Source organism: Mauremys reevesii, linkage group 15 (genome assembly GCF_016161935.1).
Source record: "Mauremys reevesii isolate NIE-2019 linkage group 15, ASM1616193v1, whole genome shotgun sequence".
Lineage (NCBI taxonomy): Eukaryota > Metazoa > Chordata > Testudines > Geoemydidae > Mauremys > Mauremys reevesii.
In genome coordinates, this window is record NC_052637.1 from 23057794 (window position 1) to 23072079 (window position 14286).

The 14286-nt window shown below is 49.2% G+C and overlaps 1 protein-coding gene across 5 annotated transcripts in view; it reads left to right on the forward strand.

Moving 5' to 3' along the window:
- Positions 1-11801, forward strand: part of NTN1 (netrin 1) — a 233169-nt gene extending 221368 nt beyond the window's left edge. For 4 of the 5 annotated variants that reach the window (XM_039501596.1, XM_039501594.1, XM_039501597.1 and 1 more), the window contains one exon: positions 6830-7285. In XM_039501596.1, the coding sequence (XP_039357530.1) occupies positions 6830-7158 (329 nt within the window). In that variant the 3' untranslated portion in view covers positions 7159-7285. Of the gene's footprint in view, positions 1-6829; positions 7286-11728 lie in introns of those variants that run through there. The other variant, XM_039501598.1, reaches the window with a different exon arrangement.
- The last annotated feature ends 2485 nt before the right edge of the window (positions 11802-14286 follow it).

Consider the following 14286-nt stretch of genomic DNA (forward strand, 5'->3'; position numbering starts at 1 on the left):
CAGCCTCCCTCCTCCATAAGGAGGTTCCAGTCCAGCCCAGAACCTTTGGAGGGTGGATCAGAACCAACACCAGTACCCAGCACCCTACTGGCTAGGTCCAGACACTGTCTCACAAAGGGGCTGAAGCTAGTGCATAATGCAATGATCTGCTGTAGCTGAAGATGTTTCATAACCTGCACTGCATCCCACTCAGCACCTGAGCCAGATCAAAACCAGCTCTTCAGCATGGAAGAACTATGATCGATCCTGGACCTTCTGAATCATGGCAGGCACAGTCTAGCATCCTGCAGGTATCAGAACACAGGTGTAAACTCAAGGGAGCTGGAAGAAAGCCCTTGTCAATCACAGGGCCTAGTTTTTGCATCCTCTGATAGAAGACCAGGAAGAGGCCTGTTCACGCTATCTTCAGATCATGATGTAACGTCACCTTTGTGTAATGCTGGAGTAGTGCTATTAGGCACTGTTAAACAGCCTCTGCGTTCCACACCGGAGGTGACTGCATGTGGGTGAAAGGATACGGCAATATACAAGTAGTAGTTTGCACTGTGCTTTTGGGTCCTTCAGTGTGAAAGATGCCATAGGGATGGGAGATAGCAGTGCAGCACACTGCTGAATGTCTTAACAGATGTCACCATCATTCCACTTTCCCCTCCCTGTGTCCCATAAATGACAGCATCCAAAACTGAGCGAGGGATTTCCCAGGAACAGTCAGCTGACATTCCCATTTTCTTGCTGAGAGTGCCTGGATGGCACCTGTTGGTGTCTCCTCTTGGGCTATGAAATGTCAGTTGTGGTGCTGAAAGGATAGCACCATTTCTGCACTGAACTCGCTTAGACTAGGAACTGAACCTTTGGATCATGGATTCTGCACATAATGTAGGCCAAAAAGAACCATCTCATCTTTACACAGGCACACACCAGCACTGCATTGTACCTGTATGCTCAGAAAGTGGGAGATTGGCAGGAGTGGAACAGCCCTGTTTGGCCAATCAAAACATTGATCAGAAACATGCACTGGGCTTTGTTGATATGAGACAAACTACCCATCATCTGCCAGATCCAGATCTGGGTGTTTGGGTCTGGGGATTTGATTTGGCCCATCTCTAAATTTCTGCCTCTCTACACCCCAGCCAGAGATTGGTGAACTGGCTCAGCTAAACTAAGAACCACCTCCTCATCCCAACATTCCCAAAGGAACAGAGAAGCATCCAAAATTCTTCTTCTTGCTTATGAACACCTGAACTTCATGGCTTTGGAGTTCGCAGCCCTCAAGCCCTATATCGCTACCTCATTCCTCTGCTTGTGCAGATCTCAATAGCATATCCTTACAAGACCATAAGCAGTGGGCTGTAATTAGCAATAGGGGTCATTGCTGAACAGTGCTAGGAGAGATGAGCCTGCACCAACCCCCAGATCCAAGCCGCCTTGCACTTTGTGTAGATTCAAATCTGGGGCCAAACATTGGCTCAAGCCAATCTCTTTACAGTGGACCAAGCCAGAACCTTTCCCTCAGCTTTGGGGAAGTTGAGATCCAGCTGCAAGCACCACCCCCATGAAGGAGTCTCTGCCCCATCCCTGCCCAGGGCTAAGCAGCCTGCTTGCTTGATTTTTAATACAAATTTAATAGATGGTAACTGACCAACAGCCTATGCTTCCCCTTGGCAGGAGAGAATCTTGTGCAATAAAACCAGGGACTTTGGGCTCCAGCTCCAGTCCACTGCTCTGAACTGACTCCCAGCTGATTTTCCTTCCACCTTCAGCCTTTCCAGCTGGCTGGTGGTGTTGGCACCAGCAGCTAATCAGTGCTGCGGCCTCAGATGGCCTCTGCAGACAAGATGGACAAAACCAGAGCCCGGCCAGGGAAGTGCTAAGAAGACAGCAATCCCAGATTGCTCATGGACGTCGGGACCACCTTTTGATGCTCTTGGAAATCTAGGTCCCTGGGCGATCGGCAGACACCCTGCTCCTTTTCCCAGCATGACTTCCATCCGATGTTCAGACCTTGTTGATTTAAGCCTGGACTGATGTACATTGGGTGCAGGATGCTGCACTCTTGGCAAGCACATGAGTGAGCATCATAGGGGAGGAGCGGTTTGTTCTGCGAGACAGCACAATAGCTGCTACTCAACAACCTTTACAGATCCCTCCCCTCCATAGTAAGAGACCTTTTCCTTTCCTGTCCCCTAAAAAGGAAGGTGGTTACAACTCCCCTGGACCAGTTCCCCTTGGCGTTGCCACAGCCAGGCTGAACTCAGATGCACTATCCCCTCCTGTAGTCCCCAGGTTATAAGCGGAAGGAGCTTAAACTTCTGCAACTTGGTGGAGGCTTACATGACTCCTTTTCCCTCCCATCCCATGCTATGCACACCTTGGGCAGCCATTGACACCAATAGCGGGGTTGTGAAGATGGAGGGTTACACTGGGAGGGTGCGGTATGATGAGACTTGTGTGGAGTCAGCTGGTAACATCCATGCATGTTTTGGGCAGTGGGGTTAGTGTTCTGCTCTGGAAGGGCCGGATCCACTTATTGAGTTTCTAATTCAGTTGAATGGCACCTGAGACGCTGCCTCAGATCGAATGCAACAGGCCAGGGCCACAGAGAAGGGAAGTTGAAACCCTGGGGTCAGACTGGGATTTAGGGCTTGTTCACTTCCATTCCAGGTACAGTACTTCTCTCCCATGCAGAAAGTGATGTGAACACAAGGACAGTGTCTTGTTTGCTCAGTGGTGCCAGGATGCAGCTAGAAAGGGGAGACACTTCTTAGATCGTGCTGACCAGCTCCCTGGGCTCAGTGCAGGATGGGCCCATGCACGAATGGGTCAAACCAATTCCCCTGCATATCGCCGAATCTGAGCAGTCGCAAAGGCCGGGATCCAGCTCTGAACACGCAGCTATTTCCAAAAGCACGTTGTCCAAACAGCTGGAACAAACTGGCCGGGAGGGAGGGGGGATGAGGATGTTGTCCTGTTAATACTGGCTGAAGTCCTGCGTTGTTAATGGGGAGGCTGTCCTAGTCTACACGGTCTTCCAGCCACCTGGTCTCTGCGCAGCTGGTCAATATAACCCCAGGTGTGTCCTCTCTCCTGCGAAGAGAGATCGCTGTGGGAGATATCCTGGATCCTGTTTCCTTCAAAAAGGGAATAGGCTGAGTTCACAGGAGATGCTGGACAGTTAACTCAGCTGCTAAACGCATCCTGTAATAGCCTCCCAATGGGGAAATCAAGTCTTGGGAAGAAAGTGCTGTTACCAGACCCTGCCTCAGCCTGGGCTGTGACTCTCTCCCGGAAAACAGGCCAGTTGTGCAAGGAGATTGGGCAGTTGTCCCAGCAGTTACCCAAGCTGCCCTCTGCTGGCCCACTCTGATTTCCTTGGGCCAGCCCAGATTCTCTTGCAGCTAATCCCCCAAAAGGTATGGTCACATCACTCCCTTGCATCCCCCCACAGCGCTGTGGCCACATCTCTGTCCTGAGTGGCAGCACCCTCCACCCTCTCCATCATGCCATGACCAGGTCTCCTCCAGCTCCGTCAGCATCTTTACATTCCTGACCAGCTGCACTCCTTTGCTATTCCAGAGCAGAGCCTCTTCTAACCAGAGACTATTCATGGTGTCTGTGTGCCTCTTGTTTGGGCGACATGGCTAGATGTACACACATGGGGATCACCATACTCACGTGACTTGTGATGCAGTTCAGGTTTAGGTCTGGAAAGACATTGACATCTTAGGACACTGAGCCACTAGTCCAGATAATGCAGAGCTGCAGGCTGCTATCAAACTTTTACATTCTCCTGAGCTAATCTCACTCATCTGCAAGGCAAAGGCAAAATATTCCTCAAAAACTGAAACAAATGATGAATGACAGTCAAGATAACCCCCAAGCCCAAATTCTCCAGCCACAAAAATCCCACTCCTCACTCATTCACGGCCATGTAACAGGCCTTCCATTTTCAAGGGCCATTCTCACGCCCAACCCAGCAGCCCTGGATGCAAAGTCCTGGTGTTGAGGCACATTCTGACATCTGAGCTTGTCCTGTGCGCATCGGGCCTGCTGTATGTTCCATAAATGCTGGTGATTTGTGCACAATAGGCCCACATACCACTTCAGAGCAGCTCTGGTATCAGACTCAATAGCAGATTTGATGCAGATTCATGTAGCACATCATCCACCATGATGACCTCTCCATGTCCCAGGAGTGGCCTGTACAGGGGACAGCATCTTAAATGCATTGACTTGCAATGTCACAATCTAGGAGAGATATTTAGGCACCTAACTCCCATGGATTTCAATTGGAGTTAGGCACTGAGGTACTTTGCCACTCCCATTTTAGGAGTATGGCCATTCCTTCATGTACATGCCTAACTCGCACTGCCAAGGATTGGTTTTGGGTGTGAGAGATCACCTTGCCGCCTAGTGGCAGATGTACAAGGAGGATAAGCGCATTAGTGCCACCTCGAGGTGCTCTAGCTGCTCCAATAGTGGAGGATTCTAGACCTAGCTGCCCCTGCTGCGGGTGTGTGTGAGAATTGTGTTTGTTCTTTGCTGTGTGTTCCCAGTCCTCCAGTAGCCGGGGAAAAGGCAATGGGCCCTAGGAGCAGGTTAACAAGCAGCAGTTTTGCTGAGTAAATGTTGAGAATATCTTGCAATGAAATTCATTGCACAGTCCTGGCCAGCTCTGTCCAAGGAAAATAAGGGTTCTGGATGGTTTATTCCACCACCACCCCGCCTCTCCCCTTGTTGCTTTAAGTGGAAGGGGTGCATTTTGTCACCATGGTTACCTTCATGACTTCAGTCAAACATGAACCCAATTTACTTTTTATTTTATTTATTGTTTCAAAGTTCATAATGAGCGTCAAATCCCTTGGTGAGGCAAACATGGCAACGGTTACCATCATAGCCGGGTTTGGAACATGGAGCCCGGAGTGCAAAGTTCAGGATGCCCAGAAACATCTGAGAGAAAAGTTGGATGGGTCTCTCTCGCCACAAGAACCACGAATAACTCTGAACTTCGTCTGTGTGCATCATCGGCACCCCTGGCCCTTGTCCCTGCCCCTCACCCTACCCCCCGGGTGCAACAGCAGTGCTTTGAATAATGGAGGGAATCACAGCACAGAGCTCCACCTTGAGCTATCTGAAGGCAGGATGGTCCAAAGGAGAGCACATCCTAGGCCCATACAGGCTTCTACCTTGGAAGCCAGGGCTTCACCAAATTCCAACAGGAGCCTGCCAATAATTCTACCAGAAATAATAATGGCCGGATGCTGAGCTAGCGTAAATCAAGCGTAGCTCCACTGAAGCCGTTTGAACTGTGTGGATTTACATCAGCTAAGGAGCCATCTCTCCATGGTCCTAGACTGTTACACTTGCTCCTACTTGTACTCCCTTTGGTAAACAAACAAACGGCTTATTGGGAGAGATCAGCACCCATGGAAAGCAAGCAGCGAAGTGGTCACAGAGCCATCAGGCAGAGAGGGCCCTGGCTTGTTCCATTGTTAGTCTCCATGGGCCACACCGATTAAGGTACCTCCATAGCTACGGCAGCAAACTGAAGGCTCTGAGGGGCTGGATGGAACTCCTGTGCCCTGGGTGCACCTGGGGTGTACCTGAGTGTTATATACAGTACCCAGCACTTGGGCACTAGCTGGAACCGGGGCTCCCATGGGCAGCATATTTCTAGATTTCTTCCTTCCACTTAGAGAGGAGTGGATGAAGGCCTGTCAGATCAGCCAGCCCATGACCCTACAGGGCAGGAGCATTCCCCGCAGCCCCATTTCTAGTCACCGGCACTGGGGCTTCCCTCCCTGACACCCCATCCCCAGAATCATTTCCTGATACCCAGGCCACACACTCCCTGACTCTGCGGGACACCCCCTGCTAGGATGCTGGAGGTTCTGCACCTGGGTTGCTGATGTCTGCCTCCTCCTTGACCTGCTGGTGGAGGTCTCCCTGTAGCCCCTCTCCCTGCCATGAGTCAAATGATCACCTTGAACCAGGTCCCTCTAATTGCCACTCTCAGCTAGGAGCGAGCCTATCCCATATGGCTGAAACCTCCACTGACCCCCAAAGCTCAGTCCTTTCTGCCAGGTCCCATTGCCCTTTGTACCACTGCCCCAGACATTCACACCTACCAGTTATGGATTATGGGGGAGAACAGCCTGGGGCAGAAGGACCCAGGGGGTGGTGTTAAGGCACTACTGCACACTCTGTGGTGTACAGTAGGTGCAGTGATGGTAAGGTGGGTGCCCGAGCAGAGAAGAGGGGATGCATTTTTCCCTTCCTTGCTTTTACGGTTCAGCCTCAAACATGTGGTGTGTGCAGCAACCCCCACAGCTCCACAAGAAGTACTTTGGGGGAGGGGTTAATTCTAGTGTCTCAGACGTTTGTGCTCAGAAAGTCTCCTGGACTGATGGCCCTGGTGCCTGATGCCCTGTATTTAGCCTCAGAATAGTACCTCATGAGCAGCAGGGCAAAACTTCTCTCCAAGCATCTCACTAACAAGTCTCATCCCTGACATGCTGGGACCATGCCTGGGGGTATGACCGGAGTGCATTCTTTATGGCCCAGGCAATGGTTGGCATCACTGCTTAGAGACGGCTTGCAGAGTAGTTAATTAGCAGTGACTCTTGTGGTGGCTTTTGCAACATGGACTTTGGTTCAGGGGGATTTAGCATCATTCAATAGCTCATTTCACATGTCACCACAAAGCTATTTGGCCTTTGGCTGCTCCTTCCAGAGGCCGGTCATCAGAGGTGAAGGGTCTTTGTCTCAGGTGCTTTATTAGCTGGAGTTAAAAACAAGCTTCAACTTGCTTCCTTTTCTTGTCTTTTTCCAGCTGTGCAGATCCACATCCTGAAGGCCGACAAAGCTGGCGACTGGTGGAAGTTCACCGTCAACATCATCTCTGTGTACAAACAAGGGACCAACCGGATACGGCGTGGAGACCAGATCCTGTGGATCCGCTCCAAGGACATAGCATGCAAGTGCCCGAAAATCAAGCCCATGAAGAAGTACTTGCTGCTGGGCAATGACGAAGACTCGCCGGACCAGAATGGGATCGTAGCAGACAAGAGCAGCTTGGTGATACAGTGGAGGGACACATGGGCTCGGCGGCTCAGGAAGTTCCAGCAACGGGAGAAGAAGGGGAAGTGTAAGAAAGCCTAAAGGAAGAGGCAGCAGCGGAGCGCGAGAGAAAGAGAGACTGTGCATGCTGCTTTGTGTAGAACCTGGAGCAGATAGGGATTGGGATTAGGGATTTTGTGAAGGAACTCACTTTGCAGTTTGTGTGTGTCGGGGGGCGGGCGGGTGGGATGTAGGGGAATCACTTCTGTGGGACTGCCAAGTTTGCACCTCATAGTACAGAAAAAAAAAACCACCACACACACACACATACAAACCTTTGCGCCACGAGGCTGGATTGGGGCCTGCGCTGCCTCGATCGCCACAGCACCCAGGCTTGTTCAGTTACCAGTTCCCGTGGTCCCCTCGCTTATTTCGCCCCTTTGTGTCAAAGAGATCACAGACGCCAAACTGCCTTAAAACTGCTAACGCCCGCTAGTTCCAAAGCCAAGAAACTAACCAACGGCAATGCTGGAAATTAACTTTCCTACCCCAGAATCACATTTTCTCATCTTAGGTTGAATGAGACAATTATTGTAGGGGAACTAATTAGAAATTGATCATTGAGGACATATTTGAGGATCAATTAACACTGGTTACTTGAATGGTCTTCAGTAAAATATAGTTCTAATAATCAATTGCCTGCTGTACAGTATCCAAGAGACAGGGCTCGATTTTCAAAGTTGGGCGTGTGTGATGGTGCTTGTTTATTAGTACCTGCTTGCACCCACACAACAGTGTGCCTCTTACACTGTGTGTGGAGCAGCCACTAGAAGACGACACAATAGTCGGTGTGTTACACATGCACCTAACTTTGGAAGCATGGCCCAGCTATTCCTGTCGGATTCAAATCCAGATTTTCAAAGGAGAGCTGCATGCTGTTGAGATGCCAGCTGGTTAGCACAAGATATGCACTGAACCACGTCGCGGCACACACGGATCCACCTCCCAGCTGACAATCCTCAGTCTAGCGTTTAATAATTCAGGTCCCATTTGCCAATGGCCAGTCATCGCCGTGTTAAATCCAGAGAGTGGAGGAGACAGGAGGAGAAGATTTGCAGAAGCACCTAAGGGAGGTTGGTGCCCAGGCTTTGCTTGGAGGCTTCTTTCCAAACTCTTTGCTGGCAGTAGCTTCGCTTCCGTACCCAACTAGGCCTTCACAATCCACTGCGCCTTCCCCAACCCTCCCGCCCCCTTTAAATGTTACTCAGAAGATGAAGGCCCCACTGGGCAAACTGCTGGGAAGCCCACACAGTCACGTTACTTCCTGCCCCTGAGAGTCCTCACGTGTCGCTGAGACGGCTGGCCCCCGTCTTCTCATTTCTCATGCAAGTGATGACGAGAAGTGGAGATTTTTGTTCAGCATCAGGTTGAATGCGTCTCTTTTGGGGATTTGCGCTAGAGCAGCAGGTAATAACGCAAAGTTTCAAACGCAGATTCACGCCTGTGCTGAGGGGCCAGCAGGAAGGTGTGTGTGCTACTTCAGCCCCAGCTGATGTACATGATGATTAGCCCTGCGCCGGGAGAAACACTAGCCAAAGCGACTAGATGCAAAAGGCTCTACCCATTTAGCCACTGTAGAAACAAAACTTTCCCAAAGCAGAACAATAATCTGCCAGTATAAATGAGAGAACCGAGGTCAATTCTTCTAGGCAGAGGCTGTATTCGGCTCTCTCTTGGCTTCCATAGGCATTGCTGATATTCAGCACCTCACCGTTATAACACTGCTATGGTGGAGCGGTTGGGGCAGATCAGATCAGACTCGTGTTTGAGGGGCTTAACTCCTCCATGGAGCCTGTGGCACTTCTGCTTTGTTAAAGCCACGGTGCAGATTTTTCTTAGCTTCCACATTAGGCTCATAAGGGGTGAAGGAGGTTTGCACTCACACACAACTTGTACAAGCAACTGCTTGTAAAAAAACAACAAAAAACGGGCGCAACTTGGGTGCACAATTCAGACTCAATTTCTACGATGCCCATGCTACAAAAATCAAAACCTCCCTGATACTTTTCCTGTTAGGAAACTTGGAAACATCCATTTTATGACATTTTCCAGCAGTTTTGCCTTGTTTTATAGCAATTGACAATATTTATATAATGACATAAACCACCCTAAAGCAAGGCAGCGATGTAAATCGGTGTAAAATGGAGAGGTGCCCAGTGAAACGCAGAGCAGGCTGGGGGAGTTGAAATTCATGGCTGGGATGGGGAAACCAGCTCCTCTGAGCTTGTCTGACCCTTGGTGTGAATTACAAGGCTTAACTAAAGCAAATGTAGTCGTTAGGAGAGAAAATATACAGACCACTCCGTGGCAGTGAGTGTTCAGCAAAACCAAGTATTTGTCTCGCATCCCCTTTTACTGACCACCGGCCAGAAAGAAAAAGGGGCATCTGGTGTTAAAGGCAAACAATTTTGAAGTCAGTGGGACTAGTGCTCCTACGTCACTTGCACGCTTTTGAAAATCTCACCCTCAGGTACCTAAATATGTACTTGAGAGCATAAACTGTTGGCCACACTGATTAAATTGGACTGGGCCAAAGTACAGTCCTTGAGAGCCTGCATTGGCTTGGAGATCTGTCTGTGCTTCATGGCACCCAGCTGCTCTGGCTGCTCTTGTGGTACAGCACACCCAGTTGAGTCCCATCACCCTGCAGCTGCCAGCCACTACATGCAGTAAAGGAATGATTGCAAAAAACAAACAAAACAAAAAACACTATTCCAGGAGAGCGCTAGGCAGGCTGCTGTGTAACGCTATGAGGATGTTCTGTTGATAATCCCAAAGCTCACTCAATCGACTAATGAGATTTTTCAACTAATATTTCCAAGGTAGCCTGTGGCTGGAGTGAGAAGGGAGTTTCAGTGGTAGGTGGGTACCCTCCGGTGCCTTTTACAACCCCAGCTCCCTAATTTGCGTTTAGTATAACCTCAAAATACAGGTACCTGCCCCAGTCCCTGAGGTTTGGCTGGCATGCAGCACATGCCTCCTGCACTCGCATTGCCCAAATGCATGTTGAACTGCAGCAAGGTGCCTTCCAGGCGGAGTGGCTGCATTCCCCACGATGGCTAGCCGTCCAATGGCAGACACTTCCACGTTTGGGTTTGTGGAGCTAGCATTGTTAACCTGGAGCCCGGCACCTAGGGTGGCATCCAAAACAAAAAATTATAAACTTTAAAAAGCAAACCCCCACCCCTCGGGCTATTGCTTTTAACATTTTTGGAAGAACCCCCGGAAGAACATGCAGAAAATGTTCACGCCTCCAACACAGGATATTTATAGGCTGAAACACTGCAAAGGGCCATGGGTACTCCAGACAGTAAAAAGAAAACCAAGAAATTGGTTTGTATAGTTAGTACGAGATGTAAAACAAACGTGCTCAAATTTTGTTAACCAGAAGTATAATATTGTCGATTTTTTTAAACAACCCCCCTCCCCTGCCGTGCAAGCCCTAACCCTAACAAATACTGTCTTTTTGCGGTTCGGTTTTTTACTTTTGTGCTTGCCAACAAGTCCGAGCGGCTTGTTTCGCTCCGCCCATGCCTAAGAAGTATCCCTCTTTAGCTGTGCGTAATACGTTCATACAGAATACTGAGCATGTGTAACATATACAATCTCCATCACTACTAGGTAAAGCGAAGCAAAACAAGCTGCCTTTCAGGGGGTGTCTTATGAAGTAAGTATTTCCCACAGGCTGCTGGCTTCTCTTTAAGGACAAACCCCCTGGACTTTAGTAGGGCCTGGATTATGCTCTTTGGGTAACAACTTCCATAGGGGCGGCTGCTCCTCAGAAGAATCCTACAGCTCTTCATCTGGAGGTAGCCAATAAGGCAACCCCATATCCCAGCCAGCAAGGAATTTATACCCACCACCTAAAAGCAGGCGGATCGGTGGCTGATTAGTTCAGGCCTGCTAGTCCAGTGGCTGATGTGAATTAAATGTCACGCTGTAGTGCTCCCCCCCGGAAACCGAGAGCCTTGTCAGAATGTTCCACTGAAATGAAAAAAACCCTCATCTGAGTCTTACAGGGGAAAGAACCAAAATCATCACCCGAGACGAGAGAAAAACCCGGGGGCCCAGGGAGAGGACGAAGGGCTTTCAGAGAGTTCTGTACCGGCAGTGATCATTAAGGGTCACACACAGTGGTGGAACGTGATGGTAACTTGACCACCACAAAAATAAGTAAATATCTCTCTAGGGCCTCTGAGGAAGTGTAACGTGGAATTTGTAACAGGGTAAAGGGCTGCGGTGCCAACCAAGCGATTCTGGAAAGCAGCTGAAATGCCAAAACAATCATCACTCCACAGTAGCATTAAACAAAAGTCGTTTTGTTTGTTTCATTCTGTGTCCCTTCCCCGCCCCTGCACACACCCACCCACTCGCCTTTTCGCCTGTTACACAGACCTGGCAGAAAAACCTGTGTTTTTTGTTTATCTCTGTTAATATCTTGAATTGTAAATGTTGTTTAGTTATGACCATTACATACTGTTTTGGGCAATGTTTCTTTACAATGCATACTAATATATTATGGTTATTATATATGAATATATTTAATGACGTGAAAAAGTTGTGGATTTTCTTATTTTTTTTTCCAAGTTGTCTTTTTGTTTTGTTTTGTTAGATGGCTGTAACTGAACCAGACGGAGCTTGTAACTGTTCAGCACCCACTTGGTAGAATTCAAGTCAGAAACCAGTTGAATAAACTCTTGTAAACTGTACTCGTCCTAGGCCAGTCTTTTTAGTTACGTCGTGCTGAAAGAGGGGCTCTAACGCGTGGGATACAGGCCCCAGCAGCTCTTAGCAGAGTTGGGATCAGCCTGGTGGATCGGGACCTGCCTTTGGGCATTCCCTAACACGCTGTGCAATCAACACTTTGGGGATGGGTGCCGAGGGAGGAGCCTAACAGTAATATAGCAGCCTGGCTCCAGTCCATGCGGGCAGCAAACAGCAGAATTTGGGGATTTAGTGCTGGTGAATGTTGCCAGGTTTCCGGTCCTTGGTACAAACACAAGCAGCAGCACAGCTAACCTCCCTCCACTGCCCCGTACCATGCCTCAGCCCCGGCCAGGCCAGTGATTCCCAAGGGTGCGGCATTAAATGGCCTCTCCCTGAGGATGCCAGCAGTGGAATGAATTATTGCCGGAGGTGGTGGTTTCCGTGATGCAGACGCCTGCCCAGCAGGAACCCACCTCCCCAATGTAGCACATGGAGGCCACTGAGTATCCCATGGAATGGGACTGACTAATGGAGTGGGATGGGTTTGAATGGGCGACTTAGGTTCTTGTGTCCCATTAGCAAGTCTCTGAGCCACCCTGCACGACTCCGCTCTGCTCCCAGGCATTCCCAGCCGCATCCAGTTCCGTGCACGTGGGAACCGATGGATGATTAAAGAAATCCCTTCCCATGGTGGGGGCAGGGCTAGGACTCCTTAGGACTTTCCCTGCTGACACAGCCTGTGTAGCAAGCACCCTGAGAAAGCCAAGCAAAGCCCAGAACCCTGGCCAGGAACAACCCTGACATGAATAATGGTTTACTCCCTTGTCTTATTTCCCCTCCACTCATTCCTCCCATCCTTGCACCTCCTCCCCCTCCATGTTCTCCCGCCATTCTGCTGGCCCCACAGCATTTCAGGTTAGGTCTCTGAGGAGGTGGGGTTTTGAACATGCTGGTAAGATCCAGGGCATCAGAAGACATGGGAAATGTAGCCTGAGGAAAAGGTGTAAGAATGGCAAAGGAACATGCATTCTTCAGGAATCCGGCCCAGGCTTGTTTTGAGAGTGACTTGTGTTGAAAACTACAAATCTCCCTTTCAGTTGCAATAAAGCTCTCAGGATATCAGCGGTTACTGATGCTGCACGACCATGAGTGTGGCTAGATTTCATACCAGGCAGCCTGTTTCAGGAAGAAATGAGCCAAGAATTAAAACATTACATGACAAGTTAAGCAGAGCAGAGGGTGGCATTTGGAGGGGAGGCTTCCAGACACCCAAATGCTGTGAGAGGGAATAGTGCGGGCAAAGATCCTGTGAATTGCACAGAGGTCACACTGAGCGACCCAAACTGTCTCTTCTAGCCCTTAACGTCTACGATAATTTATTAGTTCAAAAACATCTTGGAGGTCAGCAATCTCAGATCTTTATGGCAGAGGCATATGGGTCAAACAGGCTGCCACCTCCTCTTTGGAAATCTTGATTGAAGCTTTAAAAAAGTGAAAATAGATTTACCAGGTTTTTCCTGCTTTTAGCTAATGGTCTGTGAAGGAGAAACGGCAGCAGCTCTGAGAACTGGGGGAAATGAGCCTATTCCCAGCTGAACGATGGGTGTACACGGCCTTAGCACCTGCCTTGGCCTTTCGTCCCTCGCCACAAATCCCAGAACCTCTCAGTGGTGTTCTCACTTCTCCTCACAGCCCAGAGTATAAAGAAGTCCCTTCAAAAGGCTCTGGGGTAACTCTGGCTGACGATTGGCTCTGGGATGTAAATTTTGGGGTAATCCTGGCTGGCAATTGGCTCTGGGATGTGAATTCTGGGGTAACCCTGGCTGGCGATTGGCTCTGGGATGTGAATTCTGGCCTGACATGCTCAGTGCCTAATGAAATTATCCTTCCTGGAGCAGCAGCAACAGCTGCTGCATCAGTGGAGCGCTGTATAAATAAGCAATAAGAAAGGTAATTTAACAAGGTGTAACAGCTTTAAGGGCTCATTTATTCTGAGTGTAGGAACTAGACTCCAACAGAAATAAGTGCCGTTCACAGCAGATTTACTGTACAGCAGAACATCAGAGAGTTTGCACTTTGCATTTTGGCCCACTCTGGTATTTTACCCTCTTAACAAAGAGAAATTAAAATTGGAAACAATGAAGAGAGAGAAAAGCATTTTAGACTCCAGAGCACATGTTAATTCAACAGAAAACAATGCGACAATGCACCCTACCAATAACTGCACAGCTGTGTGGTATGTCAGAGCTACCTGCACCCAAAGCTAGCTACAGGTAATGGAAATTTCCTTTTCAGCAGCAAGAGCCTCCAGCAGTCTGTACTCCTAGGTTCTTAACAGCAGCACCAATGAGTCAAATAGGGAAAGGAAAACAAACCTATCAACTTGTCTGCTCTGAGGACGCACTGGCAGAAAGCTGCATCAGTGGAGGCATGGACACCTACCCAGAACACTTAGTAATGGAG